This window comes from Dendrobates tinctorius, unplaced genomic scaffold, assembly GCF_039654945.1.
Source record: "Dendrobates tinctorius isolate UK_male_01 unplaced genomic scaffold, ASM3965494v1 ptg000144l, whole genome shotgun sequence".
Lineage (NCBI taxonomy): Eukaryota > Metazoa > Chordata > Amphibia > Anura > Dendrobatidae > Dendrobates > Dendrobates tinctorius.
The window spans coordinates 531,783-556,444 of NW_027361811.1; the positions used below are offsets into that span (position 1 = coordinate 531,783).

Below are 24,662 nucleotides of genomic sequence, written 5' to 3' on the forward strand. Positions count from 1 at the left end.
TCTCAGACCCTCGTCTGACTGACCTACTATTCTAAACTTTCCCTCTCTTTTATACTAACTCCACCCACCTCCCAACACATCTCGTGTTACGAAGCAGGGTTCCACGAAGGGTGCTCTGCTACCCCCAGCTTGAAGCTGCTAGGTGGACCTACTGAACTACCCTGTGTGTGGGATGCAGGTGTTGGAGTGTGGATAGGAGTTCCCAACTTACCTAGGCAGTGGGGCACTACACCTTAGGAGAAGGTGCAGTACCTCTGTGGCGACTGAGCCTCAGGGGCGCCACATACCCCCCATTAAACACAGCACGTCCGCGGGCTGCAAGATAACAAAGCAGACAGCAAAAAAACATACAAAAATTTTGCAATGCATAATGAACTTTCTTATACTAATCTTCCTAGTATAGGAGGTACTCATCTTGAACGTTACAAACAATCCTATCTTACATTCTATCTAAAATTTTTAATTCTAAGTGCAATTCTCAATTCAAAGTGCTATTCTTTGTAACACATTTTGTTTTATTATCTTTCTCTCATTCTATCAGTTTTCTCTTCTTTCAGTTTCTTCTAGACGCAAGACGCTGACCGCAAGTACCTGTTCCGTCACCTGTCTACTTTCAATTCTTTATTCACATTTCTCATCTCTAAATCAGACATTCCTAATCTTTCTATAAAAGCCATTTCTCTGTTATCACTATTCTTAATAAAACACATTATCAAATACTTCACAGTAAAACATTCAACAATTATTCTTGTAAGTGCTGGACACCGCTCCCAGCCAGAATTTCTTGCAGTGTCCTTTGAGGTAGACATCATCTTCGAAAAGTGTCCATGCAAAAACATTATCTTCGCAAAGTGTTTTTATATGTAAAACCAAGAAAGTGCACCTAAAGAGGTGCAAACTATTTACCATAAAAGTTTTGGATCATACAGCTTTCATGATCTCCTCAGCTCCAAATGTAGAAATGCTGCCAATCAAAAACAGGGCAACAAAAGTGCTACTGGAAAAACATGATAGCAAAAACAAGGCACAACTGGTGCAAACAAACCCTCCTGGGTAACGAGATTTTTGAAGTTTTTTAATGGTGGTCCCCTCCTGGGGTTCTGGAATTGTCCTCATCCTGATTCTGGTTACTTGCTAAAGGGCCTTGAAGCTGTGGCAAATGGAACCCATGATGTATCTCAATGCCCATCAACTGCTCTTCCGCGATAGGTGGTTCTGCTGTTCTGGTACGAGGTCTAGCTCCTAGGGCCTCTGCAGTGTGTTGGTGCTGATGAGCAACTGCCTGGGGATTTGGCAGTGAAGGGATCCCAAGATCACCATCCCAAAACGATCCAGACCCCCCTCTGGCCTGTAGAGGTCGGATCGGGCATGCCGGCTCTAACCGTACCCCCAACAACATGGTCCTCCTCCCCATCAACCCATTAGGAAGGCCGGGGTATATACCTGGGAGTTCCCGGCAGCGCGGCCTCTGCTTCGGTGCAGGCATGGTGACAGCGGATGCTGTCCGGCGAGACATCGGGGATGGCGGTGGAGCCAGCAGCAGCCCTGGTTCTGCGGGGGCCACTGGCGGGACCTGCGCAGCTGTGCCAGGTCCGGGCAGGAGCTTCTCTTCCTCCGCTTCAGCTCCCTGGGCAGTGTATAACTCCTCCAGTATCAGCGGCAAAGAGGGGATAGAGTACGCTGCTGGTGGCATGGCAGCGGCTCCAAGCTCCGTGGGGTCTGTCAGGAAAGGATCCGATGCAGGAGCGGCGGGTACTGGTGTTGCGGGTACCGCAGGTGTAGGCCCTCCTCGGGCGCGCTGCAAGTTTAATGTCCATAGTGCTTCTCGCCTCAGTCGCAGGCGGCGTGTCAGCTGGTTAATCTCATCCTCCAGCTGTTGGTGATTCATCCCTGAGATCGGGTCGGAGCCTTCAGCCATGGCGCCAGGGAGATCCATTTCCCCGCGCTCCGCAGGCCTCCTTCCCTCACTCTCCAAAATGGCGTTCTGGCGTTCTTCTTCCTGCCTCGGCCCCTTTCCCGCCACTGGCTTCTTCTGCCCCTCCTTCCGGGGGCGGCGCCTTCTTCCCGCGCCTCCATACCAAGCCAGTAGACGAACCCCTCGGGGGGTGGGCCATGTCGCTGTCACATAGTAATTCAGGCAGGGGAGGCCCAATACTCTTCACGGTCTTTTCTTAGGACCTCCCATCTCTTCACGCCCTTCTTCTCCGCACCAGCGGCCATTTCTAATGTCCATTTTACAGTCTATTAAATTTGGTCTTCTGCACATTTTCAAAAGTACAAAGTCTCACAAATTTCAGGCACACAGAACCCGATGGCATCGGGTCTCGTCATCATGTTCGTGACGCCAAGTTGGGTCGCCCCGTCACACCCAGGGCAGCGGGGTACTCGGTACCGGGCCGGTGTCAGAGGAATGTGTCACAGCGGCGGTGACCCGGCCCGTGGCCCTGGGCGCCCAATATCAATGGCGGTGATGTTAATAGTATAGTTTATATGGATAGTATAGTTCGTGACGCCACCCGTGGTGTTTGGCAAGGGAGATGGTAAGCCAACGTTGCGTGCAGCTCCACTGGGACTGATTGTGTGGTGCAGCAAAGATGGTGTAGCTCCCCACAGGTGGAGCTGTAGTCCCAGGGCAGTGTAGGTGCAATGGATGAGGAGAGGCGCAGAATGGTATAGATGCTGGTACCCAGATGTAGCTGTGCTGAAGGTGTTAGCGGCGAATGAATGGAGGACACCAGGTCTTGCAGTTTCAAAGCTTTACTCCCAGTTCGTGGTACCCACTGGTGTCTGCCTCCGTGCCATGTCCTCCAGGGTAGAGACTCAATCAACCTCCCGGGCAAGTCGGGTTTCTCCTCTCCAACACTCCGCCAACATGTGCCTTTCCTGAACGACTCCTCTATTGCGCCTTTAGTGTGAAGAGCTCCAGTACCGTGTTTACTCTGAAGTTCCTCCTGTCAAATGTTCCTAACAACTCTACTTGTATGACTGACAGCTGTAGCCTCTATCGGGGACTCCTCTCAAAGTCCTGGCTCGCGAATCGGTTGCTGTTGTGTCCCAAGTCTTGGATGGGAGTAGTGCATTTACAGCCAACTACTCCACCGGTGTCTGCTGCAGAACCATAAGTGTCCATACAACCTCGGGGACCGGGCCCCGGCCTTGCACTGAGAACCTAAAGGCAGAGTGCTCTCTCAACCCACAACTCCTCTCTGTTCTCCTACTCCTTCGTTCCGCGCTGTTCCTTCTCTCTCTTATGGAAGCTTAGGTTGCAGGTCTACGTCTTTCTTCTTCTCTTCTCTTTCCCATGCCAGCTGGCTCAGATCACTGAGGCAGCTGCAGCACTCCTTCTTCTATCTCGTTCCACGGGAGATCTTCCACTAAGACCAGTCCTCAGCCTCTCCTGACTGACTGTCTTCCTCCGCCTCACTCCCGTCAGGCTGTCCTGCTTTCAGCCTGCTCTCTCAGACCCTCATCTGACTGACCTACTATTCTAAACTTTCCCTCTCTTTTATACTAACTCCACCCACCTCCCAGCACATCACGTGTTATGAAGCAGGGTTCCACAAAGGGTGCTCTGCTACCCCCAGCTTGAAGCTGCTAGGTGGACTTACTGAACTATCCTGTGTGTGGGATGCAGATGTTGGAGTGTGGAAAGGAGTTCCCAACTTACCTAGGCGGCGGGGCACTACACCTTAGGAGAAGGTGCAGTATCTCTGTGGCGACTGAGCCTCAGGGGCGCCACAAACCAATCATAGCTCAGCTTCTTTTAAACAACTCTGGTGTAATGAAAGATGCTTCGTGATTGGTTGGTGATACACACATACATTCAATTTTATATATATATATATATATATATAGATGATTTGGCTACTCTTATTGGCTTATGGAAGTTCTTAATCCATATATCTGGAATCTGAATTGGAAGAGTTCTAAAGATATAGTGAAGTTTTGGTAGGATTATCATTTTATATAAGACAATCCTACCAAACCATGAGGTGTTTGTTTTATCAAAATTCTCAATATTTTTTTTTTACTATGTTTTTTTTTCAATACGTCACCAGGCCACATGTTGCTCGTGCTGTTGTGAGCAGCCTGCATGGCCTAAACAAGCTGTCATGGCCTGTAACATCTCCAGATTTCTCTTGCATCTAATACACATGGGGCGCCATTGGTAGGAGCTGGCAAAAAGAGTAGCCAGCAGTGGATCTTGATGATTTGTGTTCCCAAGTGCAGTCAGTGTGGCGCAACATTCCTGAGACAACCATAAATAACCTCATTGATTGCATGCCAAGGTGTATAAGTGCATGTATATCTGAGCAAGGCACTTGTACTTGATTCTGAATAAGCTGAGATGTTTAAAAAAAAAAGTATTTTAATCATTTGCATATCATTACTATATCTATTGCTCCTAAGATTTTTATAATTCTATGACTTTTTCTTGTTGGTGTTTCAATTTCAATGTCAAAGCGTATATACTGTGTGTAATTTATTCACTGGTGGTATTTATTTCATTTTAATTTTGTGTACTTTTTCTTATTAATATTTTCTGTTTTGGGATAGGATTTATTTTTGAGGGGGGGGGGATGTATGGTGTTGCCATTTTAGTTTTTATGTCAGGCAGCCGAAAAGCTACATTCTGCCCTGGTCGTAGGAAAAAAACAGAAGGTCGGTGACGTGCGACAAATCCAGAGAGCATGGCAAAGCTGGAAGACCAAGGCACAAAGAGGGGCAAAGGACTAGGATATACTGTAGGCCCAGCCCACACAAACAACACAAGGTCAGAACTTTGGCAAGGTGAAGATGTCAAATGTAGGCTTCAGGCAGAAAAATCTCAAAACTAAAATCTTATACTCCCCAAGGGATAGGAGCCCCTTGTCTGATTTAGATAGTCATTCTGGAACTGTTTAAATAGATTGCGCCCTGTTGGTGCGATGGGTTGAGGTATGTAATGAATATAATGTGGCAGTCTGAGCACAAAAGATTGTGCACCCCTGGTTTAGATAACAGTCAAATACTTTTACAGTGTTTGTGCTAGGGTATGTGCACACGTTGTGGATTTTCTGCGAATCCGCATCGGATTTGCCCTTGCGGATCCGCTGCAGATCCACAAGTGATTTACAGTACAATGTTATTCTATGGGGAAAAAAATTTGCTGTGCACATGCTGCGGAAAAATCCACGCGGAAACGCAGCGGTTTTTTCCCGCAGTATTTCAATTCTTTGTGCTGATTCCGCAGCGTTTTTACACCCATTCCATTATAGGAATCCGCAGTTGTAAAAACGCAGGCCAAATCCGCACAAAATCCGCAATAAATCAGCAGGAAATCTGCATAAAAAACACGTGGATTTTTGACCTGTGGATTCTGCCAATAGATGCAGATTCCGCGCAGAAAATTCCGCAAAGCAATCCGCAACCTGTGCACATACCCTTAGGCTATGTGCACATGCTGCGGTTTTTGCTGCGGTTCCGCTGCGGTTTTGGCCGCAGCAGAACTGCAGCAGTTCTGCAGACAGTGTACAGTAGCATGTTATCCTATGGGATTTACAATTTTCTGTGCACAAGCTGTGGATTTTTAACTGCGGGAAAGCTGCGGTTTTGAATCCGCAGAAAGAAATGACATGTCAATTCTTTTCTGCGGATTCCGCTGCAGTTTACCATCTCCTCCATTGTAGTGGTGATAAACCGCAGGCCAAGCCGCAGGCCAATCCGCAGGTAAAACCGCAGGTCATTTTTCTTACGGTTTTACCTGCGGTTCCGCAGATAAAAAATCTGCAGACCAATCTGCAGCGTGTGCACATAGCCTTACTGTGTTTTCACACAGACACCATTCTATTTCTGCTGATGTTGATTTACAGATTGTCTCTTTTATAGGAACTTGGCAAATATGGAGTCCTTTATTATAACGCTGCTTTCATGATTTTACCTACATTGCTTTACACTCTCTGGACTGGGGAATTTGAAAAGGTAATTTTTTTTCTGATGGAAACAAATATTTTCCTGCATACATAATGTAAAAAAGATTAATCAACTTGAAATTTTCCCTTTAAAATGATCTAAATTTAGCACCACTATTTTTACATAATTATAAAATCATCTCCCTTGATTGATAACATATCTGAGAACAAATCCAAATTATTCACTTTTTATCTTAAAAAAACACTGTCTAAATATTATATTGTGTTAAAGGGGTATTCTGACTCTTCTCACTTCTGCATTGGAAGGGCCAGTGGCATCATGTCTATACTGACATCTTCTGGACATGATCATAGCATATCTTACACATGTCCTATGTATTAGATTGGGACAGATGCAGAATTGGGTAGAGCCAGAATACCTCTGCAAAAGGTCCCTGGATAAAATACTGAAATCTGCAGCATTAAAAGGGTCATTTGATCTTAAACTAGCAGTCTGCAGTCATTCTACAGTCATTCTATGTGACTCTATGTGACTGCAGACTTATGAATCCTCACATCAGCGGCATTGAGAGCTGTGAGGATTATCTGGTGGCAGCAATGAGTAATGTATGTGATATGCCTACTCCCAGCCATAATCCAACATGACTTTTTCTGGCCATGATCAATACACTTGCATGGAGCAAGGCTGCGCCCAGCTAGGGGGATTGAGGCCGGGAGTATTCAAATCGCATACTTGCAGTCACAAAATTGCTGATCCCGGCATCGGAGAATCCTCACAATGTGCAGTGTGCGCGATGTGATAATTCACAAGTCTGCAGTCACATAGAGCACATAGAGTGACTGCAGACTTCTAGTTTAAGATCAGACACCCCCTTCAAGCAGAATTCAGACAAACATGAAAAATTGGCATCAAAGTGTCATCTTTGTATCAAATTTTTACATATATTTATATATTATTTTGATACATCAACAATTTAAAATGTACATGATCAAAGAATAGTTTCCTGGGTTAATAATGGCAAAATATAAGTAAACATCAAATGCAGTATAGATGACCAATGTGGGATCCTTATTATTATCATTATTAGTATTATATTTTTATTTTTTTGCACTTCCATAGTCTTGAATAGTCATGTCTCATCCGAAATACAGAAGCTGCAGACATAAATCAGGTTTTGCAAGGTTTTTTTTTTGCCTCTTTTTTTCAGGATCCCAAAGTTCAGTTTTGCTTCCACCAAACAAGCATAAACATTGCACAATATTAGGCCACCGATGCCACACCATAAAACATTTTTGGAAAAGACTAATTTGATCAAATTATTTAGTGGAAAAAGTTCATATGAGTTCGTGGAAAAACATTCAATTACAAATGTAAAAATAGCTGGGGAATTTCAATAGGTCGTGCATAGTTTACCTAACACATTGGCAGGGCATTGAGTTGGTCACGCATTGTTTACTTTCACATATTGGTCAGGCATTATTTAATTTCACATATTGGTAAGGCATTGAGTTGGTCAGTCATTGTTCAATTTCACATATTGGTGAGGCATTGAGTTGGTCGATGATTGTTCAGTTTTACATGTTGGTAGGGCATTGAGTTGGTCAAGCATTTGTGATAAAACACTCCGGGATCGCCTTTGCTGGGGTCAAAGGTCACGTGCATTCAGCATGAAACTCAGGCGCAGAGCTGGGATTCATGTATAACTGACCCTGGGTCAGGTTTATTAACGGTGAAAGCAATGCAAAAGGAAATAAAACATAAAACAAATCCTTGCCTGTCCGGCACTAACTAAACAATGGACAACCTAACTACCAACTGGCGGGCTTCTCCCGTCCAGCCAAACCACAGTTGCAGTGGGCACTGCTTCCACTCACGTGTGTCTCTCACACAGACAGGCTCTCTGTGTTCCCAGGCTGAGACACTCACACAACCACCTTGCATCCTTTTATATCCACCTCCCATTATCCATTAGTAAGCAGGTGCGATACTGACCAGACTAGGCCACATAGGAAAGGAATCTGGGCGAGATATACCTGCCCTCATCCACTATTCCCACATGATTCTCACATATCCCCCCCTTCTGCTCAGACCACTCCGGTCGAGCAATGACACCCGCCAAACAGTGCACTCGGGACAGGGCATCTGCATTTCCCATCTGTACCCCTGGGCGGTGCTCCACTGTAAAAGTGTAGGCCTGCAGGGCAAGGAACCACCGGGTCACCCGGCTATTCCGTTCCTTGTTCAAGTGCATCCACTTGAGAGGGGCATGGTCAGTGATCAGCCTGAACTTTCGGCCCACCAGGTAATATTTGAAGGCCTCTAGAGCCCACTTAATGGCGAGGCACTCTTTTTCTACGACTGCATACCTTTGCTCGTGTTTATTCAGCTTCCTGCTGAGATAGAGGACTGGGTGTTCCACTCCGTCCCTCACTTGTGAGAGTACAGCCCCGATACCGGTATCAGAGGCATCCGTTTGTACCACAAACTCACTGTGGAAGTCCGGAGTCACCAGTACGGGCTGAGAGCAAAGTGCCCGTTTTAGGCTATGGAAGGCTTCTTCAGCCGCTAAGCTCCATTTAATCATGACGGAGTCTTTCCCTTTTGTAAGATCCGTCAGGGGGGTAGCGATGGCTGCAAAATTGGGTATGAACCGGCGATAATAACCGGCGATCCCCAGGAAGGCTTGCACCTGCTTCTTGTTGACAGGTTGTGGCCAGTCCTGAACCACCTGAATCTTATCAACCTGGGGTTTAACAACACCCCTCCCAATTACATACCCCAAATACCGGGCTTCTTCTAGCCCGATGTGACATTTCTTGGGGTTCGCGGTTAGACCTGCCTCCCACAGGTCGTCAATCACAGCTTGTACTTTCTGGAGATGAGTCTCCCAGTCCAAGCTGTAAATCACAATGTCATCCAAATAGGCCGAAGCATACCGCCTATGTGGCCTCAAGACTCGATCCATCAGTCTCTGGAAGGTCGCCGGTGCCCCGTGCAGTCCAAACGGCATATACACATACTGAAATAAACCTTCCGGCGTAGCAAATGCCGTCTTTTCTCTGGCAGCCTCCACCAGAGGGATCTGCCAATACCCCTTTGTTAGGTCTAGGGTCGTAATATACCGGGCTTTTCCTAACCGATCTATTAACTCGTCGACCCGGGGCATGGGGTAGGCATCAAATTTTGAGACTGCATTCAGTTTCCTGAAGTCATTGCAGAACCGGATGGTGCCATCCGGTTTAGGAATTAGCACAATCGTGCTGGACCACGCACTGTGCGATTCCTCAATGACTCCTAACTCTAACATTGCCTTCACTCCTCGGGAAACGGCTTCACGGCGCGCTTCCGGGATTCGGTAGGGCTTTACGTGAACTGTGACACCAGGTTCCGTTACGATGTCATGTTTCATTAGCATAGTCTGCCCGGGTTTTTCTGAGAAAAACTTTTGGTTGTGAAGTAGAAACTGCCTGACTTCCGTCTTTTGCCGCTCCGAGAGAGTCTCTGCAACCCGTACCTCCGGTACGGTATGCGAGCAGACAGGACGGGCCAGCTCCGCTGACAAGGCAGACCGATCCTTCCAGGGCTTTATCAGATTTACATGATAAATCTGTTCAGGTTTCCGTTTACCTGCCTGGCATACTTTGTAGTTTACTTCACCAACTCTTTCCTTGATCTCAAAGGGGCCCTGCCACTTTGCCAGGAACTTACTGTCCACCGTGGGGACCAGGATCAACACCCTATCTCCGGGTGCAAACGTACGGATCTTGGCGCCCCTATCATAGATTCTTTTTTGGGCTCCTTGAGCCTGTATCATGTGTTCTTTGACGATAGGCATAACAGCCGCAATACGGTCCTGCATTTGTGTGACGTGATCTATCACTGTTTTAAATGGAGTGACCTGACCCTCCCAGGTTTCTTTTGCAACGTCTAACAGTCCGCGAGGACGTCGGGCGTACAATAACTCGAAAGGCGAGAATCCCGTGGAAGACTGGGGTACTTCCCTGATGGCAAAAAGCAAATACGGAAGTAAATAGTCCCAGTTCTTCCCATCCTTGTCTATCACCTTTCTCAGCATCTGCTTCAGAGTTTTATTGAACCGTTCAACCAACCCGTCTGTTTGAGGGTGATACACGGATGTGCGTAACGGTTCGATTTGTAACAATCGGCAGAGCTCCTTCATTATCCTGGACATAAAGGGGGTCCCCTGGTCGGTGAGTATCTGTTTTGGTATACCGACCCGACTAAACATATGCACCAGCTCCTTGGCAATCGTCTTGGTGGCCGTGTTACGCAAAGGGATGGCCTCCGGGTAACGAGTGGCATAATCCAAGATGACCAGGATATGTTGGTGTCCACGTGCAGACCGTGGAAGGGGCCCAACTAAATCCATCCCAATCCTCTCAAACGGGACTTCAATAATAGGTAGGGGTACCAAAGGGCTACAGAACCGGGGCTTAGGTGCAGAGGCTTGGCAGTCAGGACAAGACTCGCAATATACACGAATATCATGATGCATGCCTGGCCAAACAAAACAGTGTAATATCCTTTCGGTGGTTTTCTGGACTCCCAGGTGACCTCCCATCACATGTCCGTGGGCCAGGTCCAGCACCTGCCGCCGGTAGGGTTTTGGCACGACTAATAGTTGCACCGTATCTTCCCCCTTTTTCTCTATCTGATAGAGTAAATCATTCTCCAGAACCATGTAAGGATATGCCAGCCTAGAGCCAGGTTCTACGGGTACCCCATTTATCACTTTTACATTTGTCCTAGCCTGAGAAAGGGTAGGATCCTTTATTTGCTCGCTTTGGAAGTCATCTTTCTGAACTTCTAAATCCGGCAAACGGGGAGGTGGACGGCTGTCAGCCTCCTCCTCTTCCCCGGTCTCCTCATTATCACCCGCCATGACTGAAAACGGGAACTGCAGGTCATTTCCCGCAGACTCTTCCCCCGAGTCTTCCGGGGAGACCTCTTCCAGGGGTTTGGGACCCACACGCTCCCTGGGAGAAGAATCATGTACACTATTACCCGAGGGCATCAACTGATTCTCCCACAATTGCCAGAAGTGGGGAAAATCCCGGCCCAGGATAACATCATGCAATAACGCCGGGACGAGTCCCACTTTATGTTGCACAGACCCATAGGAAGTAGTAATGCATATGACCGTGGTGAGGTACGAACAGGTGTCTCCATGCACACACGTTACAGAAAATTTGTCTGATGGTCCAGTCGGGGCTGACACCAGACTGGCCTTCACCAGAGTCACCACACTTCCCGAGTCTAACAATGCCACCACATTTTTGCCATCAACAGTTAAATCACACAAGTGTTTTTCCACATCCTTTTGACCGGCATTCACACTCACTACCCGTGCAACCATAGACATGCGGTTTTTAGAGTCTGTGACGTCGCACTGCATGGGTTCAGTAGTGACCGGACAGTTCGCAGCAATATGTCCCATCTCTTGGCAGCGGAAACACCTAACGGGCCCCTTGCTTAGACCATAGTTCGTTACTCTCGGCCTCGCAGTGCGGGCAGTCCCGTTTTCCTCCCCCACTGTCTTAGGGATTTTTCCATCTCCCCTACTCCCTGGAACAGTCTTACCGGTTCCACGTGGAGATGATGAAGAACGAGGTGGGGTAGCGTCGTCTCGGAGTCCTTCCACCACGGAGTAACGTTCAACCAGATCCACCAGTTGATCTGCCGTCGTAGGATTTCCATGGCTTACCCACTTCCTCAGGGCTGGCGGTAGAGCTCTCAGGTACTTGTCCATGACGACTCTCTGGATTATCTCTGGCGCTGTCAACACCTCGGGTTGTAGCCACTTCTTCGTCACGTGGATCAGGTCGAACATCTGGGACCGCGGTGGTTTATCCGGCTGATAAGTCCATTGATGCACTCTCTGTGCACGGACAGCGGTCGTCACTCCCAGCCGGGCCAAGATCTCAGCTTTCAGTTTGTCAAAGTCCTGCGCGGCTTCAGGCTCTAAGTCATAATAAACTTATTCCAAATAAAGGAGATTTAACAATTATTTTAACCCTAAGTTTTTATATAGATTTTAAGTAGATACCATAAACATAAACCAAAAAAATTCTACTTAAACAATTTCATTATAAAACATATAATCTTTATTAGATCAAAAAGACACCAACATTAAAATCAAAAAATATAAAAAATCCTACAAAGTAGGCAGGTCCTCATACACAGTTAGACAATATATATAATTTTAAATCCCAAAAAGGGAAAAAGGAGGGATCATACAATATTATATTACATATAGTCAATTTATCCCATCACTTTTAATTATACTATCAAAAAACAGTTTGTTATATGGCCAAATTTATCATTAGTATAAAGAAGCATAAAGTGCATAGTGCATTTCAAATATAAAGTAGTTAGGCCATGATAGTGTGGGGTTAAACCAATAACTACCCACCTGAATTCATACTGTGTACGTGACCACCGCCGCCTCACACTCCAACGCGCGTTTCACACGTGGTTTCTTCAGGGAGTGATAAAGTGAGTGGGCTACATGCGGGTTTTTATAACACAATGATCTAGCAGGATACCAATCAAGAGCGCTCTGCGGCGCATCGCCAGCTGCCATATTGATGACGATCCCGCCGCAAATCTCGCGGTAACATCAACAAAAAGCGCGATAGCGCCGTCTGTGATGTCACAAGCAAGACTCCCGACTGGGCATGCGCCAACAACGGAGGCAGGCGATGCGCACAGCACTAGTGTGGCCATTGTATCTAAGGGCAAATTTGAGGGCAAACATCATTCATGTATAAAACGTGAATACAAGTGCAATATAATACATAGTATTAAAATTAAAACGTAAAACAATAAAGTGACATCTACAAAAGACAACCATATTATTACTATATGTGGATTAAATATCTGTGTGTAAGTCATCAGAAGTAGGTGATACACACAACACCGATATGGCTATTACATCTAAAAACAAATATAAGAGCAAACGCCATTCAAATATAAGACGTGTTTGTAAGTGCAACGTCATACAATAAAGTGATGTCTACAAAAGACAGAATATATATATATATACATACATAAAATTATATGCAAAAAAAAAAAAAAAAAGTGAAAATAATTTTTCTTCCTCTAAATTGAATGATGAATAGAGTTGAGCGATACCGTCCGATACTTCAAAGTATCGTATCGGATGGTATCGGCCGATCTTTAAAAAAAGTATCGGTATCGCCGATTCCGATACCGGAAGTCCCATTCAAGTCTATGGGACTTCCGGTATCGGAATAAGAAAAACCCTTTCCTGCCCTTGTACAGCCTCTCTGGGGTCTGTACGGGCCTTTCGGGGGGCTGTGCCGGCCTGCCAGGGGGTCTGTGCAGGCTCCGGTGGTCTGTGCCGGCCTGCCGGGGGGCTGTGCCGGCCTGCCGGTGGTCTGTGCAGGCTCCGGTGGGCTGTGCCGGCCTGCCGGGGGGCTGTGCCGGCCTGCCGGGGGGCTGTGCAGGCTCCGGGGGGCTGTGCCGGCCTGCCGGTGGTCTGTGCAGGCTCCGGGGGGCTGTGCCGGCCTGCCGGGGGGCTGTGCCGGCCTGCCGGTGGTCTGTGCAGGCTCCGGGGGGCTGTGCAGGCATCGTCCGATGGGACTACAAGTCCCATCGGGCGATGCCTGCTACCATGACAGTGATTGACACATTAGCCAATGATGGGACAGTAATAGTCCTATCATCCGGCTAATGTGTTGAATGTAAAAAAAAATAAAAAAAATTACATGCTACATACATACAACATGCATACTACATACATGCTACATTCATACTACATACTACATACATGCTACATACATGCTACATTCATACTACATAAATACTACATGCAACATACATACTACATATATACTACATACATACTACATATATACTACATGCATGCTACATACATACTGCATGCTACATACATACCACATATATACTACATACATACTACATACATACATACTACATGCATGCTACATGCATGCTACATACATAACACATATATACTACATGCATGCTACATACATAGTACATGCTACATGCATGCTACATACATACTACATGCTACATACTACATATATACTACATGCATGCTACATACATACTACATGCTACATACTACATATATACTACATGCATGCTACATACATACTACATGCTACATACATACTACATATATACTACATGCATGCTACATACATACTACATGCTACATACATACTACATATATACTACATGCATGCTACATACATAGTACATGCTACATACATACTACGTATATACTACATGCATGCTACATACATACTACATGCTACATACATACCACATACATACTACATACATGCTACATGCTACATATATACTACATATATACTACATGCATGCTACATACATACTACATGCTACATACATACTACATATATACTACATACATACTACATGCATGCTACATACATACTACATACATACTACATACATACCACATACATACTACATACATACTACATGCTACATACATTCATACATATATACTACATGCATGCTACATACATACTACATATATACTACATGCATGCTACATACATACTGCATGCTACATGCATGCTACATACATACTACATACATACTACATGCTACATACATACCACATATATACTACATACATACAATACATTCATACAATACATACATAGACATACAGTACATATAACATAGAGTAACATACTTACCAATACTTGTCACATTGTTCCCCGAAGCCATTGTCTTTTCCGGAATAAATATTAACATAACAAACCACAAAAATACTCACCCACGATCCGAAGCAGTCCACGAGTGTGTCCCACGACGATCTTGGGTAGAGAACTGCAGCATCAGCTGATGCTGCCGTTCTCTACGGGCTGCAGGAATCCAATGACGGAAGGTAGGTATCCTTCCGCACTGTATTCCTCCGCCACTTAAAAAAAAAAAAGTCCCTAGTCTCACTTTATGCCATTGCTGTGTGGGAAATTCCCACACAGCAATGGCATAAAGTGAGACTAGGGACTTTTTTTTTTTTAAGTGGCGGAGGAATACAGTGCGGAAGGATACCTACCTTCCGTCATTGGATTCCTGCAGCCCGTAGAGAACGGCAGCATCATCTGATGCTGCAGTTCTCTACCCAAGATCGTCGTGGGACACACTCGTGGACTGCTTCGGATCGTGGGTGAGTATTTTTGTGGTTTGTTATGTTAATATTTATTCCGGAAAAGACAATGGCTTCGGGGAACAATGTGACAAGTATTGGTAAGTATGTTACTCTATGTTATATGTACTGTATGTCTATGTATTTATTGTATGAATGTATTGTATGTATGTAGTATATATGTGGTATGTATGTAGCATGTAGTATGTATGTAGTATGTATGTAGCATGCATGTAGCATGCAGTATGTATGTAGCATGCATGTAGTATATATGTAGTATGTATGTAGCATGCATGTAGTATATATGTAGTATGTATGTAGCATGTATGTAGTATGTATAGTATGTATGTGGTATGTATGTAGCATGTAGTATGTATGTAGCATGCATGTAGTATATATGTAGTATGTATGTAGCATGTAGTATGTATGTAGTATGTATGTAGTATGTATGTGGTATGTATGTAGCATGTATGTAGTATGTATTTGGTATGTATGTAGCATGTAGTATGTATGTAGCATGCATGTAGTATATATGTAGTATGTAGTATGTATGTAGTATGTATGTGGTATGTATGTAGCATGTATGTATGTAGCATGTATGTGGTATGTATGTAGCATGTAGTATGTATGTAGCATGCATGTAGTATATATGTAGTATGTAGTATGTATGTAGTATGTATGTGGTATGTATGTAGCATGTAGTATGTATGTAGCATGCATGTAGTATGTATGTAGCATGCATGTAGTATGTATGTAGTATGCATGTAGTATGTATGTAGTATGTATGTAGCATGCAGCATGTATGTAGCATGTATGTAGCATGTATGTAGTATGTATGTAGTATATATGTAGTATGTATGTAGCATGTAGTATGTATGTAGCATGCATGTAGTATGTATGTAGTATTTTTTTTTTTTTTAACATTTAACACATTAGCCGGATGATGGGACTACTACTGTCCCATCATTGGCTAATGTGTCAATCACTGTCATGGTAGCAGGCATCGCCAGATGGGACTTGTAGTCCCATCGGACGATGCTTGCACAGACCCCCGGACATCAGCACAGCCCCCCGGCAGGCCGGCACAGCCCCCCGGCAGGCCGGTACAGACCCCCACAGGGTGCACAGACCACCGGCAGGCCGGCACAGCCCCCCGGCAGGCCGGTACAGACCACTGGCAGGCCGGCACAGCCCCCCGGCAGGCCGGTACAGACCCCCACAGGGTGCACAGACCACCGGCAGGCCGGCACAGCCCCCCGGCAGGCCGGTACAGACCCCGGGCAGTCCACACAGCCCCCCGGCAGGCCGGCACAGCCCCCCGGCAGGCCGGCAGAGACCCCCGGAAGGCCCGAAATGACGGCGCATCATGATGCGCACACACCGCGCATCATGATGACGTCAGGCTGTCAATCAACTGAACTTCCGATTCCGATGCCGAATTCCGATATTGAAAAAATATCGGAAGTCGGTATCGGAATTCCGATACAGCAAGTATCGGCCGATACCCGATACTTGCGGTATCGGAATGCTCAACACTAATGATGAATGTCCTCATAATGGCAAAAAGGATCTTCTTGATTTCTTCCCTTCCCCTTCTTCAAAAAACCAATACTCCTTCTCTTATTCTTCACACTACTGATTTCTTCTCCCACATAGCAAAAAAATCTTAATGGACAATAGGAACACTGTATAATAGAATAAACATATATTATAACATTTCATCAAGGATACATTGCTCAATAAAAAAACCTATGTCAACTCGTAGACCCATCACAAAAATTGGATTGTTTAAAAAAAGAAAAGAAAATAAATTAAAAACATATTTAATATTACAAAAGGGACAAATTAATAAGCAGCTCCTCAAAAAACCCCCATCAGAAGAAACCTCTTCTTTTAAGTGTACAGAAAGCTGGAAAATCCCCATTGGTCATTAAGACCATGCGGTTTCATGGTTCTCAAAATGGTGATCCACCGACACTCTTTTTGGGCTAACCTATTCATGAGGTTCCCCCCACGAATACCCAAATGAATCATATCAATACCTCTGACTTGAAGATCAATATTTCCAGAAGGATTAAATTTTCGATAATGAGCAGGTAATGTTTTCAACTTAGCCACATCTTCTTTTCGTGATTCATCCGAATCAATAAGTCTCGCAGATTTTATATCCCTAACATGTTCCAATATCCGTACACGAAGTTGCCTCGATGTGAGACCTATATAAATAAGTCCACATGGACATGTAAGATAATATATAACTGACATAGTTTTGCAGTTAATCACATGAGTAATTTTGTAATTCCTTGTCTTAGAGGAATTACAAAAGATCTCAGTTTTTACCATATATTTGCATGCACTGCAATCCCCACATGATCGTGAACCCCACTTTGGACCTTTGGAGTTGAATATAAAATTAGATTTGGGGGCAACATAATGACTATGAGTGATAGTTTCCCCTATGGTTTTACTCCTTCTTGCAACAATCAAAGGTTTATTTTCAATATACAGTACTTACTCAATCCTGGATCTTGTTTCAATATTGGCCAATATCGATTAAAAACATCCATCATATCCCTCTATCTTCCATGATAGTTGGTGAGAATACGTAAACGAGAATCCTCCTTCTTTATTTGTTTACCTTGAAGAAGTGTATTACGATCCATATTTTTAACTTGTTGGTATCCTCTATCAACATCTGAAGAATTATATCCTCGATTTAAAAATCTTGATGCAATGTCTCTAGCTTGAACTTCAAATTCATCAACAGTGTCACAAATTCTCTTAGCCCTAATGAATTGACCTTTGGGAATTGCCCTAATTGTATGTCTTGGATGAGCAGATCTTGCATGTAGTACCGAATTAGTACTTGTCTCCTTACGGTAGATGGTACTATGAATATTTCCGAGTTGATCCACTGTAAACTGAAGATCCAAAAAATCAATTTTCTCTCTGGAGATCTTGAAGGAAAGCTTAATATTCCAATTATTTGAATTTAGATGTACTAAAAAATCATCCAAATCAGATCTGTTACCCTGCCAAATGAATAACAGGTCATCAATAAAGCGCATCCAACTGACCACAGAAGGACTTTGTACATTAGATAAATATGCCAACATATGTTCTCGTTCCCATTGGCCCATAAAGAGGTTGGCATATGAGGGCGCAAAAGACGCCCCCATAGCCACTCCCCTTTGCTGTACATAGAATCGATCTTTGAATGTAAAGTAATTATGCATTAAAGCATATTCTAACAATTCAAGAAGAAGTTGCATCAATTCTCTATCCATACCTTTATTTGTTAGAAAAAATCTGACTGCTGAGATGCCGAGTCCATGTTCTATACAAGTGTATAGGGACTCGACATCTCCAGTAATAAAGAACATATCTGGCTCCAAATTGATTCCATGTAGTCTTTGCAAAACCTCCCCGGAATCCTTCACATAAGATGGCAACTCTTCAACACAAGGCTTCAAATAATAATCCAAAAATCTACAAATCGGTTCATTTAGACCGCCACATCCCGACACAATGGGCCTACCGGGTGGGTTGGTCAAATCCTTATGGATTTTGGGTAAAAAATATATTGTTGGCACAACTGGAAAATTAACCCGTAATCCTTCCCACACTGTTTTGGTAATATAGCCTTCTTTAAGTGCTTCGTCCAAAATATGAAACAGGTTTTTCTGAAAACTGGCTGTGGGGTCTGAAGCTAATCTCTTATAACAACTGGTGTTATATAATTGAGAGAAAGCCTCCTTCTCATATTGCTTTACCGGCCAGACCACCACATTACCACCTTTATCTGCTTTTTTTATCACTACCTGCTTCATATTTTTCAATTCATTCAATGCTTGTCGTTGTTCTTGTGACATATTATCATATGACCTGCATATTTGCAATTGATACAGCTCATTGCATACCATTTTCACAAATACTTCTATGGAGGAATTAAGCGTAATTGGTGGAAAATTTTTAGATTTTTTTCTAATAAAATCTGGAAACTTACTTTGTGGATTCTCCTGCTGTTCAAGTAATAAATCTTCTAATATCTTGAGCGCTTCCAATTCTGCCTCTGTAGAGAAAGACGCATCAAAAGAATTTTTGTTGTCATGAAACTTTTTAAGTAAAAGTTTCCGGGCAAAGAGAAAGACATCTTTAATTGCAATAAATGTATCAAAATTAGATACAGGACAAAATGTTAAACCTAAAGATAAAACCGATAAATGAGCAGATGTCAATTTGATATCGGATAAATTAATTACCTTAAAGTTGTCATCTCGTTTGCCATCCTGATAATTGGATTTCCGTTTTTGTATCATTTGGCGAGTGTTATAGCGTCTTGAATTTGTTGAGGCACTTGTATCCGTTGAAATATGCGATGAGGAACTAGCTACAGAGACTACTGAATTTGAACGAAATCGATTATCATTTTTCCTCCATTTATAAACCCTATTTTGTTGATAGTCCAACTGATCACGTTGAAATTTTTCCATCTTAGATTGTTTTAATTCACGCTCCCATTTTGTATAACTTTTATTCAAATCCTCTTCAAAAGAGGTTAGATCAACCAAGGACAGTTTTTCTTTTAATCTGTCCTGTATAGTATGAATTTGACTTTCAAGTGTTTCTAATTTTTTCTGATCAAGGGAGATAATTAATTCCAAAAAAATCTTTGAACAGTTTTGACATGCTTCCTCCCACCTTTTAATAATATTCGTATCTTCCACTGGGAAAGATGGAAAGATTTGAACTCGCAAGCCACGAGGTACTAATTTGAGTTGCAAATATTGCTCAAGAGTCTTGCTATTCCACCATGTTTTGGTCCGTTTAAATAGGAGTTCTCTGAGCTGCTGCTTATCCAATTCTAAATTACCATCATTAACATCAGCAGTGACATTCTTATCTGAATTGTCCCCAAAAATAGTAGAGATTTGTGTCAGCCAGCTGGTGTCCCGGCTTTTGTAATCCATAGTCAAAAGGGTAGCTCCTGAAAAGATACAATACACTTATTCCAAATAAAGGAGATTTAACAATTATTTTAACCCTAAGTTTCTATATAGATTTTAAGTAGATACCATAAACATAAACCAAAAAAATTCTACTTAAACAATTTCATTATAAAACATATAATCTTTATTAGATCAAAAAGACACCAACATTAAAATCAAAAAATATAAAAAATCCTACAAAGGAGGCAGGTCCTCATACACAGTTAGACAATATATATAATTTTAAATCCCAAAAAGGGAAAAAGGAGGGATCATACAATATTATATTACATATAGTCAATTTATCCCATCACTTTTAATTATATTATCAAAAAACAGTTTGTTATATGGCCAAATTTATCATTAGTATAAAGAAGCATAAAGTGCATAGTGCATTTCAAATATAAAGTAGTTAGGCCATGATAGTGTGGGGTTAAACCAATAACTACCCACCTGAATTCATACTGTGTACGTGACCACCGCCGCCTCACACTCCAACGCGCGTTTCACACGTGGTTTCTTCAGGGAGTGATAAAGTGAGTGGGCTACATGCGGGTTTTTATAACACAATGATCTAGCAGGATACCAATCAAGAGCGCTCTGCGGCGCATCGCCAGCTGCCATATTGATGACGATCCCGCCGCGGGATATGGCAGCTGGCGATGCGCCGCAGAGCGCTCTTGATTGGTATACTGATTGTATACTTTAACACATGTCACTATTTTAATTAAACTGTACTAACATCCATGCTCATGTGAGGATACCAAAACATAATGGTTTAAACTTGGGATAATCACAAAAATAAATGGGTTTCACAGACTGCTGTCCATCCTTTTTTCACTAAAAATGCTGCAAAAACTGATGGCAACATTTTTGCTGTGAGGGCCATTGTAAAACTTTCAGCTTGACTTGTGTTTAAGACCATTATCCAATTGTAGACGCCATCCTCATTTCAACTTCAGCTTTTTTATAGATGATGTTATCTGTGTCTCAAGAATTTGTTGAAATTTCATTGAATCCATTTTTCCCTTTATCCGTGAAATGTTCCCCGTGCATGATTGATCCACCCCCATGCTTAACTCCTTCATGACATGCGCCGTACATGTACGGGTCTCTCCATTTGATGTGGGCTCTGGCTCTGAGACTACATCTGCTCCAGCACATGTCAGCTAATTACATCAGCTGACATGTGCCCTTAACAGCCACAGGTGGAATGATGATCCACCTGTGGCTGTTAACATGTTAAATGCCTCTGTCAATCTCTGACAGCGGCATTCAACATGCTCACGCCATAAATGCCTCACAAACCCCACCCATCAGCGTCCGTGTTGGCATGACAACCCTGGGTTTGCAGGAGACCACGGTAGTTGTCATAGCTGGATAGCTATGGGCGCCCCCCAGCAGTTGACGCTCATAGCAAGTGAGAATTTCAGCTATACAGAGCAGGGCTGAAGCCATGTTGTGTGTAGTACAGGCAATCGGATGATCTCAGCTTCTAGTCTTCCATGGAGGCTATTGAGGCTAGAAAAACTAAAAAAAAAGTTTTCAAAAATATTAAAAATATAAAAAATATAAAAGTTTAAATCACACCCATTCGCCCCAAGAAAAATAGAAAAATACACATATTTGGTATTTCCGCATTCAGAATCACCCGATCTATCAATATATAAAAAAATTAATCCGATCGGTGAACAGCATAATGAGAAAAAAAGGAAAAACACCAGAATTACATTTTTTTGGGATGCTGCAACATTGCATTAAATGCAATAACGGGCAATCAAAACATCATATCTACATCAAATTAGTATAAATAAAAAAGTCAGCTTGCCACACAAAAAAATAAGCTCTCACCCAGCCCCAGATCCCAAAAAAATGGAGTCTCGGAAAATGACGCCTTTTTTTACTTTTTTTTTTTTTTTAACAAACTTTGGATTTTTTTTCACCACTTAAATAAAAAAGAACCTATATATGTTTGATATCTACAAACTCCTAATGACCTGGAGAATCATAATGGCAGGTCAGTTTTAGTATTTGATGAACATGGTAAAAAAGAAAAAGAAAAAAAACAATTGTGAAATAGCACTTTTTTTGCAATTTCACCGCACTTGGAAATGGAAAATCTCCTGGGGGTGAAGGGGTTAATGACTGGCTATATGTTTTTCCCCTGAAATTCTGTACCCTTTTTTCTCAACACATACCTTTGATCATTGTGGCCAAATAGTTCTATTTTAACCTTCACAGTACACAGTACTTGTTTCCAAAATCATCAGGTTTGTTTAGATATTCTTTTGCATACTTCTCAATTTTATGGTGAGGATGCAGGGGATTTTTTCTTTTGATGACTCTTCCATGAAGGCCATATTTGTGCAGGTGTCACTGAACAGTAGAACAGTGTACCACAACTCCAGAGTCTGCTAAATCTTTCTGGAGGTCTTTTGTAGTCAAGTGGGGGTTCTGATTTGCCTCTTTAGCAATCCTACAAGCAGCTCTCAATGAAATTTTGCTTGGTCTTCCAGACATTATCTTGACCTCCACTGTTTCTATTAACTGCCATTTCTTAATTACATTTAGAACTGAGAAAAGCGCAACTTGAAAACACTATGCTATCTACTTATGGCCTCCTGTTTTGTGGGCCTCAACCATTTTCATTTTCAGAGTGCTAGGCAGCTGCTTAGAAGAACTCATGGCTGCTGTTTTTGGAAACAAGGTTAGAGGAGGTTGCGTTTTTATAAGGCTGGTAAATTTTCATCACCTGGCCTTTCCTAACAACAAGTCATAACCCTAACAAGGTCATTAAAATCTGAAAAGTTGGTAAAAATGACCTGAGCACACAAATCTCCAAAAGTGCCCAAATTTTTCAAATGTAAAAAATGACTATATATTTTTTTTCTGCCTAAAATACAAAGGAAATGTGTCATCTTTAACTTTAAGTCTTTTAGAGATCATTTCATCTTCAACTTGCTTAGCTGTGCACAATAACAGTAATTTTGACCAGGGGTGCCCAATCTTTTGCCTACCACTGTATGTGATTTTTAACTCAAACAGCACGTGTCTGTGTAATACTCTCGACTGAACAAGACCTCAAGCCAAACTGATACATAGCTGAGTTCAAGGAAAGCTTGGCTTGAGTACTCTCTTGACTTCTTGTCCATTGTTTTGCAATTTAATGCTGTATTCTTGTAGTTTATGCATAATGTCTTTTTCCTGGTATTTTTTTGGGGATAAATATCTCAACAAAATTTTTCATGAATGTCTATATGGAAATAGAGAAAGCACTATGAACACTGCCGTTTTGTTTTTTTCCATTTGTTCATTTTTATTCCCACATGATACTCTATAGCATTTTAAAAATGCCAGAATAAAAACATTAGAAATGTGCCACATGTAAACCTTTTGAAATGAAAACCGCTCATAATTAATACAGTTAAAGCTAAAAAGTAACAAAAAACTTTATCAAATATTTGTAAATATATTTTTTAATAATATACGGTAAACCAATTTATACCTTTACTAGATGTCTGTAATGAATACGACTGACCAATACGAGGCACAGACTCTATGATAAGACAATAGGCTCCCCAGTAGCGTGGCTACTCCTGGTGTAGTTGCTCCAGGCCTCCAGCTCAGAGGGGCCCACCTGAAGCTACCTGCTACTCTTAACTGCGCACATCGATATAGTTAAATTTCTTATTTCAGTAGACCACATGACGCTATATACAGTACCTGTGGTTTATAGAACAACAGGGTGAGGCAGGGACAGAGGTGCCGAAGCACAAACATGGTCAGAGTCCCAGCACAGTGATGTCATTGCACCGTGCCTCTGATGTCCAGTGTGTGCGCCGGCGCTTTGCAGGAGGACTTATTTGTATCCTGGATTTGGTGAGTATATGATGTTTTTTATTTTATTTAAAATGTGTGGGGACATCATAAAGTATGGGGCCCCTCACACTTTGTAGCGACTCCTGTGGGGGCTCTCACACAGTGTGGCGGCTACTGTGGGGCGTCCTCATGCAGTGTGGGGGCTACCCTCCATAATGTGTGAGAGACATTATATAGCGTGGAGCTCATGTGGGGGGCCATTAAAACATTTGGAGACTACTGTGCGGGCCGTCTTACAGTGTGGGAATTATCATGGGAGGGAGCTACTATACAGTATAAATCTTAATACTGGAGCCATTGTACAGTTTGTGGACTACTTTGGGAGCCATTAAACAGTGCAGATGCCATTGCACAGTGTGGAGGCTACTGTGGGGACCATTAAAGGGATCCTGTCAGCAGGATTGTGCTGAGTAAACTACAGATACTGTCAGGTTGATGCCGTTGTATTGATTGAAATGATACCTTGGTTGATGAAATACGGTGATCTCGTAGATGATATTGCGCAGGCGTCACCGGCGCCATCTTGCTTGAGAGAAAGATCAAAATTTCTCCACTAAGGTGGCAACGCCTGCTCAGTAGCATCCATGGGCGATCCAATAGAGGCTACTGTGCAGGCGCCACTGATGCAATCTTGGTTGAGATTTTGTTTTTCTCTAGCAAGATGGCGCCGGTGGTCCTGTGCAATA

The 24,662-nt window shown here is 43.1% G+C and overlaps 1 protein-coding gene across 4 annotated transcripts in view; it reads left to right on the top strand.

The window, feature by feature from the left end:
- Positions 1 to 24,662, top strand: part of SLC35D2 (solute carrier family 35 member D2) — a 207,241-nt gene that overhangs the window by 100,581 nt on the left and 81,998 nt on the right. For all 4 annotated transcript variants that reach the window (XM_073545946.1, XM_073545948.1, XM_073545947.1 and 1 more), the window contains one exon: positions 5,869 to 5,961. In XM_073545946.1, the coding sequence (XP_073402047.1) occupies positions 5,869 to 5,961 (93 nt within the window). The remainder of the gene's footprint in view (positions 1 to 5,868; positions 5,962 to 24,662) is intronic.